Source organism: Astyanax mexicanus, chromosome 22 (genome assembly GCF_023375975.1).
Source record: "Astyanax mexicanus isolate ESR-SI-001 chromosome 22, AstMex3_surface, whole genome shotgun sequence".
Lineage (NCBI taxonomy): Eukaryota > Metazoa > Chordata > Actinopteri > Characiformes > Acestrorhamphidae > Astyanax > Astyanax mexicanus.
In genome coordinates this window covers 25,660,661-25,674,576 of record NC_064429.1, presented here as the reverse complement: position 1 = coordinate 25,674,576, position 13,916 = coordinate 25,660,661, and the positions used below count along the sequence as shown (strand labels likewise).

Genomic DNA, 13,916 nt, shown 5'->3' with positions numbered 1-13,916 from the left:
CCTTCCCTCCTTCCTTTCCGTCTCTACGCCCCGGCATATCTATCCCCATCAGACTGCAGGCAAAGGGTGCTAATGAATGCCTAGATGCGTAGAAAAGAGAGAGAGAGAGAGAGAGAGAGAGGGAGGGAGGAGAGAGGGGGAGAAAAAAAGAGGGAGAGAGGAGAGGAGAGCGAGAGAAAAGCAAGGAATGGTATGAGGGAGTAAAACGACTGTCTGTCTGTCTATCTGTGTGTCTGTCCGTCTGTCCTTTAGCAGGAAGGGAGGGAAAAAGAGGGGGAAAAAAGGCGACAAGGCTCAAGCAAGGTGAAATAGCTTTTCTTACTCCTTTCATTTTGCATACCTCTCTCCTCCCTCCCTTCTGACTCCCTACCCCACCCATGCCACGTCCACACGTTTCTCCTCCACGCTCTTCCTATTCTCCTCGTTCTCCATCCTCCTCCATCCATAAGAACGAGTATGATGAGTATGAACACGACACGAGTTCCTTGCTTCTTCTCCTTTTCTCGGTCTAAGAGCTCCCCCTGGTGGCGGCGAGACGTTCGGCGCTCCGCTGCCGACCAATGAGCCTTCATTCTCGCTAATGTGGGTCAGCGCCGTGCTGTTTGGCCTGTGGAACGCTTCCGTCTCCGCTCTGCCAGTGATCAAACGCATCTCCCAGCATGACTTTCCACTTCAATTAGAGTAGAATTTGCACAGCCCGTCCCGCGCTCGCAATCCCGTCTCGTCAACTTGCGTTGAGATAGGACACCTATCTAGCGGATTACGGTGGGCGTGTGAGAAAAAGAGAGAGAGAAAAAGTGAGAGAGAAAGAGAGAGAGAAGGAAAGAAAGAGACACGACAATTCAAGAGCTTCATCGTCTGTGTCATTATTCCAAAGAGCAGATGCATCAGAGGTGGTTAGTGCCCCTTTTTATGTGTGCCCTGTCCCCTGCTATTGGCATGTAAAGAGCTGGTGGAGAGGCGCGAATGGCAGCGAGCAAAGGGTTAACAGGCCAAAGACAAAAGGACAGGCTGAGAGCATTGTACAGGAGAGAAGGGCTGGAGGGGCTGAAGGGCCCCGGGGCCGCCGAGGGCCAAAGGCCCCCGCACGGGGACACTGGGATCCTTTCAGCCTCGGCCTTTCAACAGCACACCCAGACTCAAAAGAGCCTGTCACGGCTTCCCCCTCCTTTTTACGCCTCTCCTCCAGTGCTCTGTCCCAATCAGCTCCTCTCCTTCTCTCTTTCTCTCTCTCTCACTCTCAGTCTCGATCCTCTTCTCTCCTCATCCCTCTCTTCAGAAAGAGAGAAAGAGAGAGAGAGCAGGGAGGCCCAATCCCGTGCTCTCCGGGCCTGAACCAATCTCTGGCCCCCAGAGGTTGAGCAGCTTTGAAAAGGAGGTCACATCATTGAGGTGCTGCCAGGTCTGAGAACTCGGCGCCAAACAGGCAGACAATTCAGCCTGGTGGTGGCGGTGGTGGTGGTGGAGGAATTGGTGAGAGACATGTATATATGGAGCAGTGCTCCAATGCTCCAAACCTAAATACATACTGTATACATGCTGTTATTGGGACTACTGATCTTTGGAACTGTGTACCTTGTGAACCTGGGACAGTTAAATTAAGGTTATTTAGTTGAGGTGTTTAAAAACGTCAGCAGCACTGCTGCATCTGATACACTTGTACACTCCCATACACTCACACAACACAGCCACTGCAGTGCTAAAATGAATGAGCTAAAATACTCCCCTGCCCTGTGGTGCTCCCTGTAAAGTTATGTCTATTGAAGAACAGGATGAAGAAGAATCAATAATAATATTAAGGTATGCAGATAAACAGTGCATATAGAGCTACATAATGTTTCTTCATGTTCAGTGCAGCTGAAAGAAAGATGTACATTGAGTGTAGGTGGTCATAATATTCTGATATGATTGTGTGTAAGGTATGTAGTTTCAGGTCTTTTGGGCCTGTAATTAAACCACGCTGGAGGTTCTCTGCACTCACGTATCTGTGGAGGATCTCTCTCCTCTCGTGCGGGTCGTCCAGCATGTTGACTGACAGGTCTGAGATGGAGACGGCGGCGGAGGCGGTCAGGGTGACCAGCAGCACCAGTGTGCCCTCGCCCTCCTCCAGCGTGAGGTCCAGCCTGTGTGTGCATTCTTTAGGGAGGAGCGAGAGGTCCACTTGACACCTGGAACGATCACACACATACATACGCACACACAAATGCATACACACATGCATGCACACACACACACAGCCACTGTCATTATTATCTTCAACACAAAATACATGAGGTACAGATCGTTCCCGATAAGACTGGGTCACATATAGAACCATGATACATTATGCATCCTGAGTCTGGAAAATGACCAAATGACAACACAGTGTACAGAGAGAGAGAGAGAGAGAGAGAGAGAGAGAGAGAGAGAGAGAGAGAGAGAGAGAGAGAGAACAATAAGGGAAGAAAAAAGTGTACAAAAAAGTGAGAGAAGAAAAAAGGAAAAGGATGAGGGAAACATGAAAGGAACAAGTGAATAAAATGTGAGGAAAGGAAAGGAATTGTGGAGAGAAATAAGGGTTAAAGAACAAGAAAAAGGACGAGAGAAAAGAGAAAAGTAGAAAGAATGAGAAAAAAGAATGAGAAAGCGTAAAATAAAAGTAAGATAAAGTAAAATAAAAACTGTAATAGAAAAAAGAGAAATGGTGAGATTAAAGAGAGTAAAGAGTGAGATAGAGAGAAAGAAAGAGTAAAGATAAAGAGAGAAAGGGAGAGAGAAAACAGAAAGGAGAAGTGTGACCGAAATAGTAAAGATTAAGAGAGAAAGGTGGGAAAAGAAAAAAAAGAAGAGTAAGAAAAAGAGAAAGAAAAAAAAAGAAAAATTGGTTGAGTGAGTGAAAGTGTGAGAAACAGAGTAAGAGAAAAGAGAAATAGAAAGTAAGCAATATAAATAGCAATAGAAACAGTAAGAGACAAAAAAGGACAGACAAAGAAAAATAAACTGTAAGGAAGACTGAGAACACAGTGTGAGAAAACTAGACACAGCGTGAGAGGGCATTAGATAAAAGGACAAAGAGAGAGAAAGAAAAAAGAAGGCTGTATAAAGGAAAACAGACAGAAAGATTAGATAAGAAAGATACGAAAGGTAAGTGGAAATGAAAAAGGGAGAAAAGGAGAGAAGGAGAGAGACATCTGTAGTTCTGTAACAAACTGCCATATAAATCTTTCACTTCCCATGTTCCTGTTTTCTCCACTGAAGTTACGAAGTGACAAAGCTCATAGTGCATGTGTGTGTGAGTGTGTGTGTGTGTGTGTGTGTTAAACTGAAGCTGAGTGAGGAGATAATGTGGTCATCAGTACAGGAGAAGACTGGAGGAGATGAGCGTTTAAGAGAAAGGGGAGGAAGTGATTACAGATCAGCAGGAGAAGCTGTTTAGAGCAGTCGTCTGTATGAACAGCAGTCTGCATGAGGGAGACAAGCTGCTGACTACTAGTCCTGCTAGCCCACTCCCCACTTCCCATAGCCATTAGCTCTCCTGTCTCACACACTTACTGCAGTCCTGTCAGGGACACACACACACAGGGCTGGTATGTGTAGACTGTGGGAAACTGAATAAAATGAAAGACTGAAAGCCATACTCTGACTCTTCTTTTATCTTACAGTAAATAAACAACATTTACCTAATGTATAGCCTCATTTTTACTGAATGCTCACTTTAGTAGTTACAAACTCATCTACAATCAAAAACCATTACAATGGATTACAATTATGATGAAAACTAAAATCATTTTCAGAATATTTTAAGGCACTACTATTTTATAAAAGTGTTATATACTCTATGGGTGAAGAAAGAAAAAAAAACCTAAAAGTTGTGTTTCTGAAAATACACATACTATACAGCACTGTTTTAATACTTCTCTGATTTTTTTCTGCAGTAAATGTACATCCTAAATGATGCTGTATAAATTGTGATTCTGGCTATGAAACCAAAACAGTAAAAACACTATAGTGTTGTGTTTTGGATTGACAGTGCAGCGTTAAGTCTGGAAGTGCTGGGATGCAACTGTCTAAACAGAACAGAAATCATTTAAATTTTGTTTAAAAATGTTGGACATTTTAAAAGGCGAATAGTAGTCTAAAATGACTGTTTTGCAAAATACTGACTGTTGGGGTGCAATGAGATCTTGCAGCACAGTATTTCTCATCAGAGGTTAAATGTGTCTCACAAGAACAAAACAAATGTTCCTCAAATGATCATTTTGGGCGGCAAAAAGCAGCGCTCACTTGCAATCTGCCCTTAAGTTTTATTTTTTCTATCTCTTCCTCAGTTTATTTTGTGGACTCTCACTCTGTCTCTTGTTTTCTCACCTACTCAGCAGTGCTATTGGATACTGTTATGTATTTTACTGCATATGAAATATCACACATAAATCATGCATAATTTCAATATTTTAACATGGAAGTTAAAAATTAAATATTGTTAAAATCTTGTCTTGTTCTCAAAAAAACAACATTGTGTCTTGTCTCATGAGTGTTTTGTCACACCCCTACAAGACTTTTTTGTAAAAGTGTTTTTTTTTTCTGTTTTGAATTTTTGTAACACATTGACAGCAGTGTAACATTACTCTTTAGACTATATATATATATATATATATATATATATATATATATATATATATATATATATATAGTCTAAACTGACTGAAATACTTATTGTAGTATGACTATTACTTTTTTGTTAAATACTTGCAGCAGTTTAAAACGTTTGATTTCGTGAAGTTCTTATCTTTCGTTTTAACATTGTAAAATGACAAGAGTAGTCAAAAATAACATTTTTAAAAGATTAGATTAACAATAGTCGAAAACTAATGATTACTGGTTTGCTAATTGACTACTTGACTAATTTTGAAATGACACAAACATATTTTTTTTCTAAAATTCGTATTTTTATAGTTTTTTAAATAAATTGTACCGACACTAACTGTGAAATCATGAACTTTTACAAAGTATAGATTGACTAGCCTGTTTATACTGGAATAGGACCACTATCAAATACATGAACATGAAGTAGTTAAAAGAAAACCCACCTGCCCATGAAGTCATCCTTCTTGCCGGCATCTTTATCCCACACTGTGATATCTATAAAGCCGCCCTGCTCATCGTACAAGTGGAAGTCAAACTGTTCTCTCCACTGAGGGTTTAGTGTTTTGTTTATCGTCTGTAGAAGAGAAGATCAAAAGGAGAGATCTGAGAAAATGTAGTATATCACACTTTTCAACTGAAAGACATTCATTTTGAGGTTAGTATACAGAAGCAAACGACAGAGAGTACAGTTTCTCCAAGGCCAAGATTACTGCACATTTGAAGAGGTATTTCCAAACAAGAACTGAGCCCATTCTTGAATTAGGCTTAATTCCACCCTTTTAGGCACTGCAGATTAATCTAGACTTAAGTTTAATCCACATTACATATCAAATTAAACCAGTACCAACAGTACTAACTAATTATAAACTTTGTATAAACTCTGTATGTCAGTGACTGAAGAACTACATAAGAATCTACATAAGAAAATGTCTTATTTAGTGTGTGCACTACCTTGCTTTTGTATTTTTGGTGTCGCATTCTGAATTTGACATAAGGGTCACTAAAGCCGTTAGCGTCCATGGGCTGGAGGTCGCGACCTTCGATTAAACTGATGCTGACGATTCCTCTCCATAGCTGGGCTTTCCTATGGACATCTGATAACCTCAGACTCTGATGCTGCACATTAAATAACACACATACAGCTGTGTAAACCAATACAGTATATACAGTACCTCAATACATTTAAACAGTAAAAAGTTTACTACTCAGGTATAATCAGACGGACACTCGGCCACTGTACTGGGAATGAACGCATGAAAGAAAAATACTGTTTTTTTTGTATATATATATATATATATATATATATATATATATATATATAAATATAAATGTATTCATGGAAAATGTTTGTAAATAATATCAAATAAAAAGACAAACATACAGTACTGGTACATACAGCCTTACAGACAGCATAACAGCTTGAACCACACTGCATTAAATTCCAGCACACCAGACTTTTCAACGTCTTTTACAATAGTCCTATTTAAAGTGCAAGCACAGATTAGACTATAACATCTATAAACAAGCTGTCTTTGACTCTTAATTGAGCCGTACTGCCTTGAACACTTCGTACGCCGCTCCGCTCTACCAGTAAAGAAAGATATCAGGCATTATTTGTCAAACAAACACATTTATATAAGAAAGCTCGGTCTCGGTCTCTGTGCTTAATTTGGAGGCCTCATTAGCGCGGCTTTTGTTTCGACTGCATTTCATTAAACTTTGCGCAAACCCTTGCTTGCAAAACACACAGCTTTGATGTCAGGAGCAGCCGGCTAATGCGTTTCTCTCCAGATATTAACGTTAAGTGTGCTGACTCTAGCAGAGCCACGATAAAGCCCCCAACCTGCGTTAGTTTCACTCCAGTAGCCAGAATGCAGATACAGATACGTGGAAACAGGGGGGGTTTGGGGGGGTTGGTGGTTTTGCGAGAACTCCCTGCCAAAAGCAATGTGAGCAACGTAATAACGGGGCATCAGTTTAGCTGCAGCGCTAATTGCACATAAAGACAGCGAAATCTGGTCTTAAGTATAAAATTAAAAGTATTTGTCTCATAATAATTGTAGTTCAAATTGGGTCAGACACATAAAAGAGGAGAAAAAAAGCAAAGCAAAACAGAGTAGCTCAAAAAGCTCAAAGCTCTAAGTTTGCAAGATAAAATCGAGTGTAAATTGAGAGCAAATGAGCTGGCTGCGCTAACATTAGCGAGCTTTCTTTACAGTAATTCTGTAAGGCTAGAGTTGAAATCTTCATTTCGGAGCTGAATCATAATTAGCAGTACTGCTGGGTTTGCATGTACTGAGCGCATCATTTACCGTATTTGGGATTCATGAAAGAAAGAGAGAGAGAGGGATGTATAAATAGGCAAACAGGCACCCAAGAGTGAAGGGAACCGCGAGGAAGTAGTTAGCGTTAGCTCTGTTACAGAATTCCCGAGTCCCACCCAACATGGCCCACTTCGGAGCTTCAAAGACTTGGGCTGAGGATGCGTTTCAGCAGGATGCCGTTGCTCACATGCTGAAGAGTCACTTTCATATTTGTGGGTTCGTCCAGGACTCAAAGTAGAACTTCAGTACAAGTAGTAGTAGTTAGCTGACCTTCAAAGTGAGCTAACACTTCAAGCCCAGATTATATACTTATTAAACAAAATAATGTAGCTGTGGGAAACCCTGGGGGTCTTCTAGGCCTGTAGAGAAGGTCTATGATTTTACATTTTTTACATTTTAAAAGGGGTTAATCATCTTAAAATGAAAAACTGTGCAATTCGAAATTTCCATCATGATACCAACTTAGCCAAGACAGTTCTCCCACAGCTTAGGCCTTCAGCAGCTAGACAGAAGGTACTAAATGTCTATTAATTTTGAAAGGAATCCCAAGTCACACAACCAGGTTCCACTCTCTTTACTATATGAGTTATGGAACACTTTTTAAACTTTCATGGCCCAAACTGTAGGCCTAGTTCTAATATTCATGTTCGCCACTGCACAATAAGCAGTCATTTCTATATCAAAAACAAAATAAGTTATGTCTAGGGATGTCCTGATCCATTTTTTTTGCCCTCTGATCTAAGAAACTATTAAAATTATTAAAATATTGAAAGATACCAAACAGATCAAGGCTAATTCAATCAGTTATTTGTGTTTTCTGTAATTATAATTTATCTACACAACTTTACATGAGTTTATGGCAGACTTTCACCATGTTTTTTAAAACCCTTCAGACATAATATCCTAGTCTGTGGTGACTCAGAACCATCAGATTGTTGCATGGAATATCTGGTTGTGTTAAAAGAGCAAAGAGTCAATCCTAAACTAAAACTCTAAGCATCTTGTTGCAAAGTTCACAGTAACCAACTTTTTGGGTAGTCAGTCGTTGTGCTGTTCACACTACATGACTGGCTGTGCTGTAATTGCAAGGTTCTTCAGTTGTTGAGACTTTTACACTACATGAGTAATCAGTGACACGGGGTCACAAATGACACAATTTTTCACTGTGGGAAATCACAGACTCACATGGCTGCTCTCCAGAAACACGTTTCGTCACAACAACACACCTGAACTAAACACACGCGAAAACTAGCGATGCCATGCCAGAGAATCTCTATAGAGGAGAATACACACTTGCAATGAGTCCAACATGAACAGGTTAATATGAAGCAACTGAGCAAAATTTATGTCTGATCAGTTTTATACTGAAATATGCACTTATGTGCTCAACACAAACTATAGCAGATATGTCTTTTAAACATGCTCTACCTTTATCTCCAGGATCATCTCGCCAAACCAATCAGCTCACAGTAGCAATAATGCTAGTGTCATTACTGTGTAAAACCTGTTTTCTGTAGATATACTGAAATATACAGGTACACTTTCTTTGCTTTTTTAGTAAAATACATTATTCTACTTTCTAAAATTAAAGAAATACTCAGAACAGATAGTTAAATGGCGCTAAACAAGTAGTTTAGCCCATTTATAGAGAACTCACTCGCGGGCTTCCTCTAGAGTTTAACAGTCATTTTATGATCAAGGGAAAAGAAAGTGGTCAGATTTGGGTGCATTTTGGACCCATGGTTCTCTCTTTCTCCATGATTCCATTGGCAGTACATAGCCGCTGCTCCTGACTCCCAGTCACCAACTGGGTCAGATACCTAGTATGCCAAATATTTGCATCTACGACTGGTGGTCGATGATCAGTTGGCAAAGGCTCGACAAGTGTCTTCCAGTAGTTCACACAACACAACTGTGCGAGCGCCAAGAGATCCACGTTTTGCCTCCGAGCAGAATTTTTGTCACCAATCAATAAAAAACTGTGGGTAACTAAAAAACTGGGCTTAAACCATGTAGTGTGAACCTCATATAGTGTGGCATCATCTGCCACAGTCAATTCCAAAGACTTTTTAGACATTTCGACGTCTCTGAACATATAAATGTATTGGCAACAATCGTGTGGAGTATTCTTATGACGCATAGTAATGATGCATAGATCTGTGGAGACCTGATGTTAAAAATAAGATTTTCTATGTGGATTTTGTTTTATTCTTTACTGTGCACCAAACTTATGTGCTGCCAATTAATACTAAGGTATTTTGTTCATAGACTATATTTTATTATATATTTAATTTTTGAACCTACATTTGTCAAATAACCATTTTATAGTGTTCTTAATGTCTTATAATTACAATTCAGATACATATAATACAGAACTCCCTGATTATTATGCATAATAATGTCAGTCTATGCTGTTTAGAATATGTAAAAACAGCAATAAAAACACAGGACCACACAGTAAATGAACTTTGAAAAGCCAAACTCAATTCATAAAAACATGATTCTAGATTCATGAGTACAAGATTGGATCAGGACATCCCCAGTAAAGTCCTTTTCCACCAAGCAAAACAAGTTGTAAGACTTTTTTTTTTTTTCATTTTGGTACAGGACCATTCAGACCTCTCACAGTTACACTACATGCATGGAGCAGTAACAACAAACAGACCCCAGACCAGCATGCCACCTTCTTCATTCACAGCACGAGAAAAAGAAAGACATCAAAAGGCTCATCAATCCACATCAATGACGATGATGGAACCTCAGCTCATGGGTCAACGTAGGAGATGATGAATAAAAATAAAAATGCACATGAATCCTAAAAGAGTTGACCATATCTTTGAGGTTTTGAGGCAACAGGATTGAGGGCAGAATTTTATTAGAAAGGAACACTTGATATAAAACAGATACAGGCAGAAGCCTACCCTCGGTTAAAATATGAAAGAGCACCAGGATTACAGTTTACTAAATTTATTCTATTCTATTTGTACAAACTAATGTGTGATACTCCCAGGTAATTAGTAAAACCAGTAGCCATGTTTTTGTACTATAAAGCTAGACCTTTTTAATATATACAGTACTAGTCAAAAGTTATGTGGATTTGCATAATTTAAAATGATCTGCATTGTAGATTAATACTGAAGTCACCCAAACTATGAAGAAACACACATGGAGTTTTATGTTTTAATTTTTTAAATAGCACCTGCACATCTTGGCATTTTAATGAGGTAAAGTTACCTGGAATGGCTTTCAGTTAACAGCTGTGCTAAAGAGATAATTACTTGAATATCTTGCCTCTTAATGTGTTTGAGAGCATCAGTTGTAAAGTTGAAATGAAGGTCAGTCAATCTGAAACATTTCAAGAACTTTAAAAGTATCCTTAAATGCAGAAGGAAAGACCATCAAAAATGTTATGATGAAACTGGCTCTCATCAGGACCGCCCCAGGAAAGGAAGAGCGTGAGAAATTGCAAGTTAACAGCACCCCAGAGTATTTTAGTGTGTTTAACACCTTTAGGTTTATTACATGATTTCTTATGTATTCCTTCATAGTCTGAATGACTTCAGTATTCACTAAACAATGTACAAAAATAAAAAAACACTGAATAAGAAAGTGCTTTAATTTTTGACTAGTACTGTTTGACTTGTACAATGCCGAAAGAAAAAAACTTACATATAAGTATATTTCAGTACATTTTACTGTACAAAATCTTAATGATTATGTAAATTCTCATGGTAATGCTGTTTAAAAACAATAGAAAAAATACCTTTAAAAGAAAAAGAAATGCTCTGCTTTACAGGCTGCTGTGGAGCCCAAGCGGTATGAAAAAATTGCAAAATAATAAAAAGGAGAAGCTTTATTTTCTCAAACAGTTGCTGCAATACACAGATAAAATCCAAACAGATCAAACACACCCAATTCTTATATGGCAAATTAAAGTTTCTTTAAAAATATTATATAAACCCCTTATTATATGTACACTGACGTACCAAGTCATGTAATATGATCATGAAGTGTTACCACAGGGAACAGCTTAATTGTTAGTTGTGAGGTGTAATCTTGTCAGTGGGGCTGAGCACTATTTACACGATTTTTTTGGAGTTTACCATTCCACAAACTACACACTGAGACATGTACTAAAAATCATATTAAGTCTATACATCATAGAAGGCATTAACACTCACAGTGGACAGCACAGTGGGTGGTAATTAGGGCTAGGTATCAAAATTCGATACCAAAAAGGTACTGACTGAGGTACTCTGCAGTCTCAGTGCCTGTTTTTGTTGCTCTGCATGAAATGCGCATGAGAATACTCGTGTCGGACGTCGGAGTAATTATTGTTTTTTGTATTTTTTGGTTGGTATTTTTTGGTTCTAATTTTGGTTAGAAGCGGCTCTGTAAGAAATCAATACATCCACATTCAATGCAGGTGGCACCACACATGCTGTATATCCCACAGGTCAGTGTAGCGTTCTTTAGCTTCCACAGGAATTATACTATGTACTGTCATATGACATGTGGTAAGTCAGTGTAGTTAAAATTATTCTTTGGAAATAATTACAGGGGTTAAAATCAAAGTAGTTTTCTATCTCAAATTTACCTGGTTCAACTAATCTGTTAATTGCTGTGTTTCAGCAGTGCAATCACCATACCCCAACTGTATGAACGCAAGCTTTCCAGGTCTGGAAATGAAATGAAGAGCCATGGCTTAAAACAAGAAGATGATGCAACCATTATCTTGTCGCCCAGGTGGCTCTGGTGATTCTCTGGTATTCTGTATTGCAGCCTGCAGAAAATAAAGGTTGGAAATGGGAGTAACAGTGACTGGGGAGAGTAAGCGAGGACAGAGGCACTGGCGCACCCTTGAGTCTAAGCAGAACACTGCAGAGGGTAAGGAGGAGAGGGCATCAGTATAGGTGGATCATGCCATTATTACCTTACTGGATCGTTTCCAGCTCCTTCTCAAAAGCATGGTCTGTAAATGAGACAAAGCGGTTATATAGCCACCCCCGCCATCCCCAGCGGGATGAGCTTGTTAGTTTGAGTTTAGTTCAGCCCTGGGAAAGCACACTGGAATGGAAAAAATAAATAAATAAATCTTTCGACTTAGGAGCGCTATAACACCTTTGTAAGCAGGACAAATTACGCATAATCTCCATAATAAACTCTTGCAATTTGATGTAATATATACAACACTTTGACTGTGTGTTGAAACAAATGTCATAAAGGTGTTATAAGCTCTTCAGCAAAGCCCTGTATTCAAGGAGCTAAATGATAAAAAAAACTATAAAAGGTTGATTTTTTATTTTATTTATACATTTGGGGTGGGCAGCCAAGGGAAGCTGGGGGGCGGCAGCCACTACACAAGCCACCATACACACCACCCAGTCACACACATACAAAAGAAAGAACCAGCTTTCGTCACACACACAAAATAAAAACAGAATATATATTCACACATTTGCTGGATCAGTTTATCTTCAGTTTAGATTTGATGTTTTGAATGATCAGCATGATGCCTTTTTCACCACTAGAGGGTACTAAAATTATTTAAAAAAATAATACAAAAAATAAATAAATAAATAAAAAGAATTGCATCCCTTAAGAATCCCAAAGCCTGGATTGACACCACTGTTACATTAAGTTAACACACGTGTCGGCTCCTCACAGCATTACACAAAGAGAGCAGATAAAACAGCATATGATATTCCCCCCTTGAGCTGCCTACCTCACATTACACATGGTAATGGGACAAATTAGACATACAAAATCAAATCTGCACCCCTCCACAAAACCGAGAGACTGTACTAAACACAATTAGGACGGGAGCACCCCAGCTAAGCTTTGAACTCGCTTGAATTCTCGCTACTTAAAATGCTGCCAAACAATGCTGGCTCCCTGTAATGAGTGCTTTATCTCCCTGGACAGTATTTCAGAGATACTGATATAATCATATTTCATGTCCTGTTTTACTTTAGCTAACCCACTCAACCTAAAACTGAATCTGTCATGTTCTTCCATTGGGGAGAATAACATATTTGTTCTAACAGACACTCAGAAGAGCTGATGAGGCTGAAAGAACTGAATTTCGCTGTGAAAAAAATATCATAAAACGATTGGAAAGGCCTCTGTTTTTTTGTGCTGTACAGTGTAAACCCCAGAGTTAAGTTAGTATAATAGGAACATGCTAAAGTGGAAATTTATAATCTGCAGAATTATGTAACGTTACTATGGAAGCCCATTCCCGCCACCTAAAAAAAAGAAATAATTCAGCAAAAAAAATATATATATTATTATTAAGTAAACTGCTATCTCAATAATAATTATTTTGAGATACTAAGTCAATATTTTGAGATACTAAGTCAATATTTTGAGATACTATGGCATTATTTTAAGATACTAAATCAATATTTTGAGATACTAAGTCAATATTTTGAGATACTAAGTCAATATTTTGAGAAAGTATATTTTGAGATACTATCTCAATATTTTGAGATACTAAGTCAATATTTTGAGAAAGTATATTTTGAGATACTATCTCAATATTTTGAGATACTAAGTCAATATTTTGAGATACTACCTCAATATTTTGAGACACTAGTAGGCTGTACAGAGACTGAAAAAGGTGAGACAAAGGCGCAAAATGGATACTATCATTGAGGATTACTTCAGACGTGGATTCACAAATCATGAAATATTGGTGCTTTTAGAGGAATCACACAATATCAAAATAAGCCTCCGGATCTTGGACGAGGCTGAAGTTTGCTTCTTATTCGCCAGTGTCTAATTCAGATTTCCGTTCCACCTTCAATGCTGGCTGAACATAAATGCGGCCTGAGCTGGTAAACTGAGCTGGTAAGTTTGTCTAAATACAACATCTCACATCAAACCCTGCATGACATATGATTTTTTGATTTACACCTTACTGACTGAAATATGTCCCTTTTAAAGGATTAGAACTAAAGAACCGTA

General features: G+C 38.6%; 1 protein-coding gene across 6 annotated transcripts in view; it reads right to left on the bottom strand.

The window, feature by feature from the left end:
* Positions 1–13,916, bottom strand: part of mctp1a (multiple C2 domains, transmembrane 1a) — a 254,147-nt gene that overhangs the window by 104,338 nt on the left and 135,893 nt on the right. For 4 of the 6 annotated variants that reach the window (XM_049470826.1, XM_007243904.4, XM_007243906.4 and 1 more), the window contains exons 6-9: positions 11,881–11,919; positions 5,575–5,739; positions 5,067–5,197; positions 1,982–2,168 (exon numbers count right to left, since the gene is read on the bottom strand). In XM_049470826.1, coding sequence (XP_049326783.1) covers positions 1,982–2,168; positions 5,067–5,197; positions 5,575–5,739; positions 11,881–11,919 — 522 coding nt within the window. The remainder of the gene's footprint in view (positions 1–1,981; positions 2,169–5,066; positions 5,198–5,574; positions 5,740–11,880; positions 11,920–13,916) is intronic. The other 2 variants (XM_022667577.2, XM_049470827.1) reach the window with 1 other exon arrangement.